The sequence below is a fragment of the Pavona decussata genome, unplaced genomic scaffold, assembly GCF_977016875.1.
Source record: "Pavona decussata unplaced genomic scaffold, jaPavDecu1.1 SCAFFOLD_1, whole genome shotgun sequence".
Classification (NCBI taxonomy): domain Eukaryota; kingdom Metazoa; phylum Cnidaria; class Anthozoa; order Scleractinia; family Agariciidae; genus Pavona; species Pavona decussata.
Window position 1 is genome coordinate 935,277 of NW_028145425.1, and position 13,816 is coordinate 949,092.

Sequence of the window (13,816 nt, forward strand, 5' to 3'; positions counted from 1 at the left end):
CAAACTTATGCCTGCTCGACCTTTTACAGTTCGTGTATCCTTGAAACTACAACAGCCTAGTTTCAGAACTGAAGGAAATGCCGCGGTTTTAGTAAATATACACAACCGATTTGCTTCATCACAAATGGTCTGAATTCTCTTTTTTCGGGAGGAAGGGGTGGGGGGGGGGGGGCACAGGAACAAGTTTTCGCGGGAATCAACCCTTGCTTTAGGTTCACGTTAAACACAAAAAAATACGGTAGAATTCTTAAAAATTAACGCTATACGGTATTTGAAAAAGTTCCGCGCTTCGAACTAAAGTCGGCGTTTGAAAAGCATTACTGTTTTTAAAATCGATCAACTGAGATGTGGCACTAACCTGTGTTGAAGACGCGATCGACATTCTCTCCCGTCAGTGGCGAGGCTTCCATGTACACGCACTGTTTAAGTTCTGTTATGAGCTTTTTTATCCGCTGCGTCGCCACAATGCCGGCCTGATCAAGACTCGAGACACCATCTGTCGACAAAAAAAAATTATATTTATGAACTTAAAAAAGGCACTTAGCGTCCTCTGATTGGACAAAAAACCATTTACTACGTCAGAAAATGATGACATTTTCCTTTTTTCCATAGCGTTGTAGAACCCTGTAGAAACAGCAGCTGGTGAACTTTCAATTTTATAATTTCGTAAGTAATGATCAACCTACACACCGTTTTGCGTCTGTTTTTATTTTTGACAAACAAACTGACGCACAAACTTCCTGCGTGGATTACCTTCCTTAACATAAAAATAGTAACTGACAAGATCCCCTGATCACCATCTTAATATTTACATTGATCGTCGATGCTCTGCCAAGGTACCTCCACTACAAGTGATTCTGGGAAGGGACTCAGAGGGAGTAATTTAAGGTATATACCCACCAGGCAAATTGATCGGCTGTAAACACAACTTTGCCCGGCGCTTTTATCATCTCAACCAACTTTTTCAATAAAACACCAAAGCCAAGTTAACCGGCCATCCCGCGCAGGTTTTTTACTGTTCAAAATCTTAATGAATCCCCTGTATACCCACCACCACGTCAATTAAAATTACGTGGGCAAACACTTAACTGGCTTTACGTACGCAAATGATGTATGAACGGGTTGCGTAAACGTTAATTGTTGAGCGCTGTTCAATTTTGGACGTTTGCAAGCGGCTCACTCATCGTAAATTCAAGTACGCAGAACGGACGGAAATTCAGTTAAATTTTCGTCTGTACGCCCTCGGTATAAAAAAAAGAAGGTTTTTGTTTTTTTGCGCGCAAGGGTACGGCGTACCATTTCCAGCTGGAAATATTAAACGGCCGATTGCATCTCTATCAACGCTATAGCGTGCACTGTCGTCCTATCCTCCCACTCCTCCTTTCCGGCGATTTACGCTTATCCTAAAACAAGTCAAGTTATTCTAAAATTCCATTCTTCGTTCTGACAAAGGACTAACGCTCAAAACGTCAGCACTCGAATCTCTTTACGGTGGCTAAATTGCCTCTAGTTATCAAATATAAACCAAACACTCGATCGTTTCCACTGCCCACCGACACAGCATCACAAGTTTCTTTCTAACCCCCTTATTCTAAAATCAAATTAGGACGAATTGAATATCACAATAATTAACGCGATTAGCGTGACATTTAAAAATGTTTATAGATTTACTGAATAACGCGTGAAAAACGAGTCCACAAGTGAATCTGTCAAACCGAATTTAACATTCAAAAATAGCGAAGTTTCGTAGGAATCTGATTTAACTTCAGGAAATGCGAAAAAAAAATGCGATTTGTGCAAGAAATGATGTATAGATGCGGGCAGTGTTAGCCCGCCGGCTTTAAATATCTTGTAACAATCGAAAAGTCAAACTTCTTTATTATTTCCTCGAGTTTGAAGTTCTTTTTTCTCTGCGAATCGCCACATTTTTGCTAAATTCATCACGGCAAATCTATTCGTGAGTTCGGTTTTTCATCCATTTTCGTGTTTCAAAATATAGCGCCAACCGGCCGGGGATGAAAAACACAGCCAAACGCGCGCGTCAACCGCCACGCCGAGCGACCTTGTATATTTTGCCTTTTGAGTACTGTGGTAAATATTAAATAAACTTGGAACTTGATAACAGTTCATTTTGCTCACCATTAATAGCAACTAGAATCACTGGGATATCAGAGATGAACTTTCTGTACTGGGCCAATTTAGCGTAGTAACCGGACAATACACTAAAACTAAGCTCGTCATCCATGCTGAAAACAAATATGACTGCATCCACCCACTGCGTAAACTGTAAAGAAGAAAACAACAAGTTTAACAGCCAGTATCAAAATGCATGTTCTCCCTAATGATCTCTATACGTTTCTTGATACTACCTTAAGAGAATTTGTTTCAACATCAAGACATTTTGTTTTAAGTGATCGTTTCCTTCATTCCCACAACATAGATGTTTGAATGAATGTTAATATATGAAACATATATTTTGAACTGCGGATGAAAGATCAAATAGAAGAAAGATCCTCGCAGTTACTACGCAACTTAAGCAGTTGCGAAGAGTAAGCCTGGAAAAAATTGTGCGCTTGAACGGGATTCGAACCCATGACCTCTGCGATGCCGGTGCAGTGCTGTACCAACAGAGCTATCACGCCAACTGGGAGCTGGTCATATTGTGAGTGCGTAATATACCCGTGAAGGATGAATAAATAAATGTAAATATATGAAACATATAGTTTGAACTGCGGATGAAAGATCAAATAGAAGAAAGGTCCTCGCAGTTAGTACGCAACTTAAGCAGTTGTGAAAAGAAAGTCTCAATTTTTTTTTTTTTTTTGATTAAGTGGTGATATTGTAAAGAGAGATTAGATGCTCGTCTATAGTATACGTCACTCTTGGGGCTTAGGCCTAAAATAAAGTGAAATCCTTGTTACACATCTACCACGAACAGATCATACCACAGGGTATCTCACGGCAAGAGGAGGGGTGTAGTGTTCACCCCTGTAAACAAGGTATTTCTTTAAAGCTCAAAAATTACAATGTAGGCTAAAATATTCTTCGCTGTATTTAATCAAAAACGCACCACAGCGCTCATGAAAGTTCTCCACTTTTTGATACAGCACTCATTAAAGGGTGGCGTCCATTTGGGTACGCTGCTTAAACTCACCAGAAAGCATTCTCATCTAAAAATGCTGTGCACTAAAATCACAATTATTATTAGAAACAAGGTACCTGCAAATCCGGCGGACCAGTCTCGTTCCTTATCAATAAAAGACGGCTCTGTCCATCGTAGCACACCTCCCTCTTATGACGCCCCGTGAATGAATCCACCTTTGCATATTCACCAGTGAGATACCTGTGCAATAAGTCTGACTTGCCAGAGATGGAGCTACCAACAATTCCCTAAACAGAGATGGTACAGATGGTATATTTTAATCATTACTGTAACATTTTTATTGTAAATATTAGTATGTAATCATTACGTAATTCAGCCTACGGGCTGCGATGTAATTTTAATAAGCCTTACTTTACCTTACCCTACCGTACACTACCCTACCCTACCCTACCCTACCTTACCTTACAGTTCCAGAAAATGTCCGTACCTACCCCACGGCCGAAGGATTTTCTCAAATACCACCCTACCTCTATGGAAATTTCAATGTAACTTCTTACTTTCCCTAAGTGTTTTGTCTTTGAGGAGCCCCACCCCTTGGAATTTCTTATCTCCTCTGTACATGTGGGAGGGGGTAGGGGATATGGATATTTTCTAGAACTACACATTGAACTATTTCTGCAGCTATCACCTGAGATATCAAAAGTTCCCCACTCCAGAAACTAGTGGAGACTGGTGCGAGTGAGGGGTTATGGGATTGTTTGGGTAGACAGATGGAATTTGGGCCGATGAATAAGAGGATTTCTCAGCAATCAGTTCATGTCAGTTGTATAGAGCTACGCTACCCCAAGAAAATGCTGAAAATGTACTTATTCATTGGCACGATGTCCATCCGTCTACCCAAACGCTCCCATAATCCTTCACTTGTACCAGTCCAGCATTTCCAGTTTCTGGCATGAGGAATTAAATTGAAAAGCAAAGTAATTGAAATCTACTGTGCCTTTTTAACACATGCAACTAAAATGTATGGTAAACAATATATAAGGATTTACTGCAGTGGAACCTCTCCTTACGGACACCTCTATAATACGAACACCTCTCTATTATGGACAGTTCAATTGCTCCCTGAGAGGCCGAAATCCAGATAAAGCCTACTTATATGAGTCTCACAAGTCTGTTGAGTTACAAACAAGGAGCTGTGAACTGGAAAATGGGGAAGAAAGAAAACAGGATGTTGCACACACTTCAGAACAAATGTCTGAGGGGACTTCAACACAAATGACTATACACTCAAACAACAAACTATCCAAAAGAATGGGAGCTCCCCGAATCAGTAACAAGATAAATAGGAGAAGATGAAGGTGGATTGGACATTCTTTGAGGAAGTAACTGAATGAATATCCCACAAAGGCAGTGGAATGGTTTCCACCTTGGAGAAGGAAAATGGTGAGGGAAGACCTAGGACAACCCAGCATAGAAGGGCTATAAAGAAAGGGAGCGGGGGCATGGGGTGGAAGATTTGGAAGGAAGCTGAAGGCTAAAAAGAAGACTCACTAAAGGGGTGTTAGCCACTTGGGTATTAATAATGGTGATGACGATCATCATCATCATCATCATCATCATTGTGGTGATGACAATGATGATGACAAAAAAGATAAAACAATTCATCTAAGCCTACGTACAATAGACAAAGGGGAGGACTCACCAATCTTAACTCACAACTGCTGTCTACTCTAAGAGTGGTAAACTCAGGGCTGTTTAGAAACGATTCTGCAATAAAAAACCAATAAGTGTCCTTATATTATTAGCATGATAATGTGCAGTTCCAGAAAAATTCCAGAAATTCCTAGGGGGAGGGGGGTCTTAAAAGTCAAAATTTTAGAAGCAAAGTATGAAGCTAAACTGGAATTTCCTAGGGGGGGGATGGGGGGTGCAAAACAAAAAACCTTCCGTGGGGGAGTATGGATATTTTCTGGAACTGCACAATTACTTCATTACCATACACATGTACTCAAAGGAGGGTAGAGACAAAGTTATACTCGGACCACAGGCAGCATACACTTGTAAACGCAGAACAAACACATATACAAAGAGAGGAACATGTGTTCCATACGTGAACCATATGTTAATTTCTTCACTCATAGGCTCAATGATCCACTACAAAATGGGGTAAGTGACGATTTGGCATTTGAAATCCTAATTTCTCCAAATACGCTCTACAGGCTAGTTATAATAGAAGAAATATGGTTTCATGCTGATTTTGTGCCCTTAAGGCTTGAATTTGACAAATTAGCTGATGACTTGTTCTAAGTACTCAAGAAACAAAGACCTGAAACATGGTTGATTTGCTTTTGTTTGGCTTAAACTAGAAGAGAAATCAATCATGTGTCACTTCACTTGGTTCAGTGTTTAGGCTATTGTCATAAACAAATTCACCAAATTCCAGTCTGCGAGCAAGCTCTCTATTATTTGTCCTCATGCAAGACTTATTTGGGATACAGGCAGCAAGCAAAGTGAGGTGCAAGAATCCTTTCACAGCTTTTGCCTTGCTCCCCACTCAAACCCCAAATAAATCTTTTATGAGACCCCAATTAGAGAGCTTGCTCGAAGGCTTAGCAAATTCAAATTCCCGCCTGTGAGAAAGCTCTCTATTATTTGGCCTCATGGGAGACTTATTTTGGGATACGTGCAGCAAGCAAAGCAAGGTGCAAGAATCGTCTCCCAGCTTTAAATTTTGCCTTGCTCACCACTCAAACCCCAAATAAATCTTGTGTGAGACCCCAATTAGAGAGCTTGCTTGCAGGCTAACCAAATTCAAATTCCAGCCTGTGAGAAAGCTGTCTATTATTTGGCCTAATGCGAGACTTATTTGGGATATGAGCAGCAAGTAAAGTGAGGCGCAAGAATCCTCTCCCAGCTTTAATTAAATTTTGCCTTGCTCACTGCTCGCACCCCAAATAAATCTTGTGTGAGACCCCAAATAGAGACCTTGCTTGCAGGCTAACTAAAATCAAGCCCTTAGATCCCAACATAAATATGGAACTTAGTTTCAGGCATAATAACCAGTCCACATGCCAAAGTAAGACATATTTGGAGAAATATGGATTCTAAGGTCAAATCAATCAAACCAAACCCTTTCTCCAGGGAATGCTCTTAGGGTGCATTCTTTTGGGACTATTCTAGCTATTCTTATTCCGGTTTAGGAATAACAGAATACACGATATTTCAATTTCGTAAAGAATGCTCCTTAAATCTGGAAACAGAATATCCATGGCGGAGGTGACCTGAGAACTTCTATGCCTGCACGCGCGAGCGGCCGCATAGGATTTCCCGCCAAAAATGTCCCAAAAGAATGCGTGTTCTGTCTATTCTGAGTAAACCATACTCCTTCCATTCTGTTCATTCTATCTCAATACCAAACAGCAGTTACCAATAACACACAACCTTTCTCCTCCAAAAGACTCCCGATAAAGTTGCGTTTTGTTGGACGTCAATCATAGAAAAGCCGTTGAAATTATTTGGAATTCTGAGAACATTTCAAGGCGAGTTAAAATTCTTAGTTTCTTGCCGGGTTACCTTGGAATCTTGTCAGAATTGAAAATAATTTTAACGGCTTTTCTTTGATTGACGTCCACCAAAACATCACTTCATTCGACTATTTTGCAGACGGTAGGTTGCATGTTATTGGTAACCACTGTAAACAACTGGGCCCTGAACTTTGCTATGATACCGTTTCAATTTAGAGCTCTACAAGGCTGTTCTTATTTCTACCTCACAAGATGAAATCACAAGTTAGAGTACAATTTGAGTAAATGTGTGCAGCAATGTTTGCTTTACAACTTTTGTTTGGTAATAAAGCTGAGGTTCTTGAGGTTTTAATCAATTTTGCCGCCATTCATGACTTAAAGGATTAAAATATATTCATTCATCAGCTTCAGCTAGTAAGTCAGAAATTCAGAATTCCTAAAGTCTGATCCCTCAACACATGTATCTGATTAAAGAATTTTTGGAATGTGTTTTTGCTTTTTGAAGTATTACCATTTCATACTTACATGTACAGATACATTATAGCAAAAATAAAAGTTTTTTCTTTTTTTTTTTTAATCACTGCTACCATTATCATTCAGTAACGCAATCTGTTCAACAAATTTGACTTTTGTTTATTAGTCTTCCGTGCCAGTAATATTTCAATGTGTTGGTATCTCATCCTCACTTCTTGAAAGATATAGTAACATACTTGAAATAATCTCATTATAATATTTAAGCTTGTACGGCAAATATCAAGCTCCAGCTCAAAGAAAAAATTACCTCCACAAAATAAATATAAGCTTTTAAAATAATATTCTTATAAAATTAATTTAATATACAGCTCCAATGGCCAAACATGACACACACAAAAACAAAAAAGTAATTTGAACAAGATGCCTGCTATACTGGCATTACGCGAGATGCTGGGGCTGATTCATTTATTCCAACTGTATGCTTCGCCGATTCATAAAACCATCCTTGCTAATGGAATAGTTTGAGTCACGACGATCGCGTTACGTTGTTTTCCGTGTGTTACGCGACTCAGGCTATCAGCGGAAATTTGTCAAATTCCATTACGATAACGTAAGCTTCTCAATGACCTCTTTTCAGTCTCGCGTCGTGGTCTAAGACTGTCAAACAAAGCACGATTCCTTCACTAAGAACTCACCAATTTCCACCGTTTTACGTGTCGGGTGCTTCTTAGAAGTTATTCTTTCGATTTGCCGCTTCAAAATGGTGAAATTTCCCTTTGAAAACGGCACACTTGAGTCCAGAACATGTTAAAACAATATGGCGCGACTTAATCCGTCTTTAATAAATATATCAAATGATGCATTGACGTCACACAGGTAGGGGTGAGTGGGTCCCCTCCCTCGCAATATAAGCGACAAGAATGGATTTTGATTGGCCTGCTTTTGTTGAAGACAATCAAAACAATACATCCCGAGTAGGAGAGGGGAGAGTTTAATGAATAAATTAATGTACCGATTTGTGTATACGACGAAGAAAAAAAAAAAGAAATCGACCCGTTTTAAGACACGGTATGCCCCCTCGGGGCATCCCGCGTAAAAATATAACTTAAGCTTAATTTTTAATGCTGTACCCCTGCAACACAAGTATAGCAATCCTAGTCAAGAGCCATTTCGTAAATACAACAAAACAATATTGAAATTTCACACGTGTTGACAAACACATTGTAATAGTTTTAGATTTTTTTGTGAGCCCAATTTTTTTCTCTTTTTTTTTAAGCTGTTAATATAAGACTATTGGCAGTTCTTTTCTTCCTCAGAAAGAATATTTAATTTTCATTTACACCACAAGAAATGCAAATAAGTGACGATTTTAAGGTAAACACAATTCGAACGTACTGTGAAGAATAATTTACTGCCTGTCGAATTTTAAATGGGTTCTTGTATAAACACTGAAATTGACATCCTAAAGCCATGAAACGGACATCAAATCATGAAATGTACAAAATAAAAACAAACGACTTCCCGTGTAACTTTTCTATCGCTATTAAATAAATTATCACGCTGGCTCGCGTTCGAAATTATTCCAGACTTTTTCAATTCGAAATACGTTTAGCTGTAAAAGTAAACATTTCCTTTTGTTGTGTACAAAGTCTTTACATAAAACTTGAATCGAACGTGCCGTTGCTTGCCTCAATGAATTTTCGATGATATTATCGAGCCACTCTTACAAGAATTCATAAAATCACATATGACCGAGATATTAAATCAGAACTTATCTGACATCAAGCACTCCAAATTTTTGGCGCGATGCATGCGACGCGAATCGAAAAATCTCTGTCACGACGCGTCGAACAAACAATGATCTCTCTGATGGATTTAGTAAATTAAGTTATAATTTTGTCGATGCTGATCACTTCATGGAAATGTTGGACAAAATATCCAGGTGAAAAATAAAATAAAAAATGCGTACTCTAGATCTGTGACACGAGGTCGCTTGTGAATTCAAACAGCAGGGTTCGAATTAATGCATGGTTTTCAAATTTCTGCGACAAAGAAATGGTACCAGTACAAACCTAAGTGCAATTCTAGCGTATCTATACTCCAATTGTGAACAACGTTGTAAGAAAATTTACACAGTTGAACGGCGATAGAACACAGGAGAATTCCTGGGTATTTTGCGGGATCTCTTTTGTTTACAAACTGCTATCTCTCACAAGAATATCGTTGGTAAAGTCAAGTAGCAAGCGCTTTCTGTTTATCTTCGAGAATGATTCGAGCGATCTAGCAGCCTCGAATTAAATGTTCGTCGACAGGAAAACAACATTTCGCTTCTATGGGAAAAACTGCGGGTACAGCGCTTTAGTCCTGGCTCATTCAAAACGAAAATATCTTGCGGACTTTGAGCCATTTATCCCCCAAAAAATTCACTTTCTAGCAGACATACCTTCTATGCGGTTAACTAGCTCTCTCATTTTACGCTTCAATGGCACGTTGTCGATCTCTTCAAGAAGGTCGTACAGAGACTGAATGTTCGGACATACCGATTCAAATCGCTTCGCCTCCTGCCGCATAGCGATGGCCTCTAGAGAATCGGAAACCGGCATTTTTGTTTTCTTTCATATGCTTAGAAAACGAGAGACACAGCCATGTCGTTAAATGAAATGGTAAGCTCAGCTGTTTGTGATAAATTTGTCACCAGTGTCACGCACGTGCGTTGGAACGAGGCTAACCCGGTATTTGTAACGTCTGTAACCTTGACACTTGGCGAGTGTCACGAGAGGACAAAAAGCAATCTTTTTGGAGACAGAATTCTTGAGAAGATATTGCCCTTTGGTAGTAACCAGACAAGTGTTATTCGATGTTTGTTTTTTATTTTTTCTCTCTTAGCTGGTTTTCAGCTCCATCATGGGTTCTTGATATTTAAGTCGTTCTCAATAAAAAAGGGAAACTGAATTAGTCAGGGTTGTGTAGAGTGGATGGCGCGTAGACTGAATTCCCCAAAAATTGTCTCGGTATCCCCTCGCGACCCTCCCTTCTTTTAAAATACCATTTTTAATTTTGTTTGGCTGCCGTGGAGACTCTCATGTCATCATGTCAAGGAGTTAGATTTTAATTAGCAAGAAAGCTTTTGAGTCAGGTCTCCCTTTTTGGGTTCACACATAAGATTTACGTCTTTTTTTCCAGATAGACGAGTTTCCGTCGGTCAAAACAACGCTGACAATAACTTTGAGAGTCTAAAAGGAGTTTATTAAGGTACGACAGGCAGCCATATGTCAATCAACGGATGAAATGAGAACACACGTACCCGGTAAACCTATCGTGAAGAAACTTGCATACCAGTCTCGCGTGATTTTTAATCTGACCGGAAAATTTAAACCGATTATAGAGCAAAGGTATGCCGTCTGCCTTTAACATGTTAGATCATGTTTCTGCCAGTGTCAACAACGCTGACATCCTCATGCCCAGCAAGTCTGCGAGCCTCTTGCTATCCAGTTCTGACAAAATTAAAGCTACATTCAGCGTTTCATGTATATACAGAGAATTTTCAGTACATTTTCTATTGCCAATAATCAAAGTTTATAGTGCGTCTCCTTAGCCACCTCGTGTTTACAGGGCACCCAAGTTCCAGCGCGCCCTGCTTTTCTAATCCAGGTCGTTCCCCTTCCACCACGTGTTTTTCTATTTCCAGATCTCTCAAGTCTCACAATTTTGCCGTGACACTCACGGTCTTCAGTTCAGTCTCACGTTTTTGCCGTGACACTCACGGTTTTCCGTTCAGTCTCACGGTCTCATGCGAGACACAAAAATCTCACGATAAACAGAGTCACGAGCTGAAGGGATACAATTTCCTTCTATAATTTCATTTTTGGCTTGCCCAGGTGACTTTCTTGCGCCAATTTTGTGCAAATCAATCCATTAAGTTCTTAAACAACCCTTAGTTCATCCGTCTGTTCGCTGGAAACACAGCAGTTCCATGACCATATACAAATTAGTTTCCCATTACCAGTTTCTCGCATTTTGGTCACTCACCTTTTCAAAATGGTGGAAATTGCACTTTCTTTTGATTAGCACCTGTGTTTATTTGGTTTTGTCTGCCGGTCGATCAATCTCTAGATTTTTACTGAAATCTCCAGAATTTTTTACCTTAGTCTCCAGATTTTCACTGTTTTGAGGTTGCATGAGAGGTCTGTATTTCCCTATTTATTTATCTGTATTTTCCTATGTAGAGTAGAACCTCGATAGTAAGGAAGACCGCGGTAACGAATGGTGTTCTTCAGCCCAGTAATATTAAAATGTATGGAAAAGAACCCCGAGACAATGAATACTCGTTACAAACGAATACATTTTCTTAGCAAGTCTTTCCCGATCAGGCTTTGAGTTATCTTACCTACGAAATATTTAGAAAACACAGCACAAATTTAAAGTTTGAGAAAAGGATAGATCTTCCCTTGTTCTCGAAGAACGAGGCAGCAAATAAAGTGCAAGTGCATGTACAAGTAAAGACGCGTCATTTTAAACGCGCTGGGCATGCCGGATACTCTTCTGACGTTTCAAGATGGCGCAGATTTGGAAACAAACAACCTTTTGCCCGATTCGCCTGCATGGAACAGGCACAGGTAGCCGACAACCCCACGGGAGAACCAGCAACAGACAAGGAAGCGTCCCCTTATTTAGTTGACGTAACAAAGTACAGTCGCTGGCGTGCACCCTCTTTCCCAGGATCTTCTCGGGTGTCAAGGGCTGCGTAGAACAGACACTGAAGATGGACTGGACTGTGTTGAGGGCGTACAGTTTTGTTTCCACAAAAACTCGTACCATATATTAAACTATTGCTGGCGTAGTGTTAATGGGAAAATACCAGATTGAACAATTTCTCATGGCGCCAGTGAAAGCTAACGATAAACCGATAAACATCGCTAAACGCTGTCTGTGAATTTTGCCACACCGAGATTGTGATCACGCATTTGACAGTATTCAAAATGTGTCGAACGAAATAAAGGCAATGTTTCTGTTGCAAGTCTATTTCGACATTCATAAGACATATGTCACGCGAGACGGATTAAAACTTTATCAACCTTTTGGTTTAACTGTATCATTACCAATGATACACGGTTCAACATGATTTGTGCATCAAATATTGTACTACGTTGGACAAAGTGACGCCCAATTTTCAACTGGTTTATGTTCATTTTACAAGTTGGGAATGTAATGAATTTTGATTTACCGTGAAATTGCATTTATTTTTAATGGAAAAGAGACAGGCTCTCCATGAGTTTCCTCTGCCAAACGCTCTGAATGTTGAATAGTCTATCCCCGCCAAAACTTGACTCACCAATTAACGCTGAACGCCAATCACAACCAGTTTCCAGAGTTTATGTTGCTCAACAAGTGTGTTTCTGATTATATTGAGCCACGGGTCACAGGCTTATGTTAAACTTTTGACTAACATTTTTACGCGTTCAATTTTCGCGATTTTAACACAACACAGCATACTCTATCAGCTGTGTTCCGAGAGGTTTAAAAAACGACCAATTATACATTAAACAACCATGATAAAATTAAAATTATGATAATATCTGAAATTTATACTTACAATATAAAATATGATCAGATGCTGTGAGGTTACAACTATTATGTATACCAATTATACTGCAAAGCCAGAATTTTCGATGTTTCTTATGAGAAAAGACCAAAGTCTCCAGTCAGTTACTTATAGAATTAATTCGCGAAGCTGTAGTAAATGAAGGATGTGCTAAAACAACGACTTTAACCTATACCAAGAAATAAGGGCTATTTAACCGGCGCGCATTTTGGTGCCCAACCTCTATCGCCTCAAGTTAGAACTGACATTTGAATCTGGCCTTTTAGAAGCATGCGTACAAACCGGCATTCTCAGTGCCGAGCTAAAAGAATAATGGTTTCCTAGTGCCAGCATCAGTTACTGATTTCTACAGTATTAAACGATGACGGTGATCTGACACTGTCAGAATGTGATTAGCATTTACACCAAGGAATACCACAAACAATTGCAAATATCGCTTTTGTCTTGGTTTCTGACCCAGTGTGAATCATTTGTTACATTACGGGTTTAATTTGTTTTAGAATTGTTGATCAGTGGCTTAAACAGAAGCAAATGTATTGGTTAATCAGGCTATAAACCGTAATAGGGGCTAAGCAGTAACGATTAGTTGTCATGCCGTATCGACCGAACGAATCGCCTTTAGTGAACGGATAAACACTTAACAGCTTGGTCTATTGTAGATGCCTTAAGTATGTAAATAAACTATATAACGCTTGTAAAAGAATTTGACGTTGATAACTACTGAAGTAGATATACCTTTAACTGGGAAAAATCGTCTACCATCGTGGTTTGGCAATGAAGAATCCATTCCTTTCACAATTAACATGATTAAACCCCAAAGTGAGGGAAGGTGACTGAATCTAATTTGTCTTGGAAATATCGAAACGTTGTTGGGCAGTCATGTGATAAAAATAAGTATGACATGTTCTGTTGCGATTGAGATATTACTAAATTCTCCACACGATGAGTTGAATGAATGTGCTACAATCGGACATGAGAATTTAAGAATTGATCGCGCTGCTAAAAAGATTCATCATGGCTGGGATATAGGCCCTTCATGCCAGTGAGATAGACGAACAATATATTTTGTCATCTAAGCATGCCATATGCCGAGTCAGAAGCTGAGACGCACAA

The 13,816-nt window shown here is 39.4% G+C and overlaps 1 protein-coding gene across 2 annotated transcripts in view; it reads right to left on the minus strand.

Moving 5' to 3' along the window:
* The window catches only part of LOC146490137 (arf-GAP with GTPase, ANK repeat and PH domain-containing protein 1-like), a 35,202-nt gene extending 21,675 nt beyond the window's left edge, over positions 1 to 13,527 (minus strand). Inside the window, exons 1-5 of one of the 2 annotated variants that reach the window (XM_085103121.1) lie at positions 13,439 to 13,527; positions 4,806 to 4,870; positions 3,220 to 3,390; positions 2,140 to 2,284; positions 359 to 496 (exon numbers count right to left, since the gene is read on the minus strand). In XM_085103121.1, coding sequence (XP_084959247.1) covers positions 359 to 496; positions 2,140 to 2,284; positions 3,220 to 3,390; positions 4,806 to 4,870; positions 13,439 to 13,508 — 589 coding nt within the window. In that variant the 5' untranslated portion in view covers positions 13,509 to 13,527. Of the gene's footprint in view, positions 1 to 358; positions 497 to 2,139; positions 2,285 to 3,219; positions 3,391 to 4,805; positions 4,871 to 9,544; positions 9,769 to 13,438 lie in introns of those variants that run through there. The other variant, XM_085099745.1, reaches the window with a different exon arrangement.
* Positions 13,528 to 13,816: the final 289 nt, after the last annotated feature.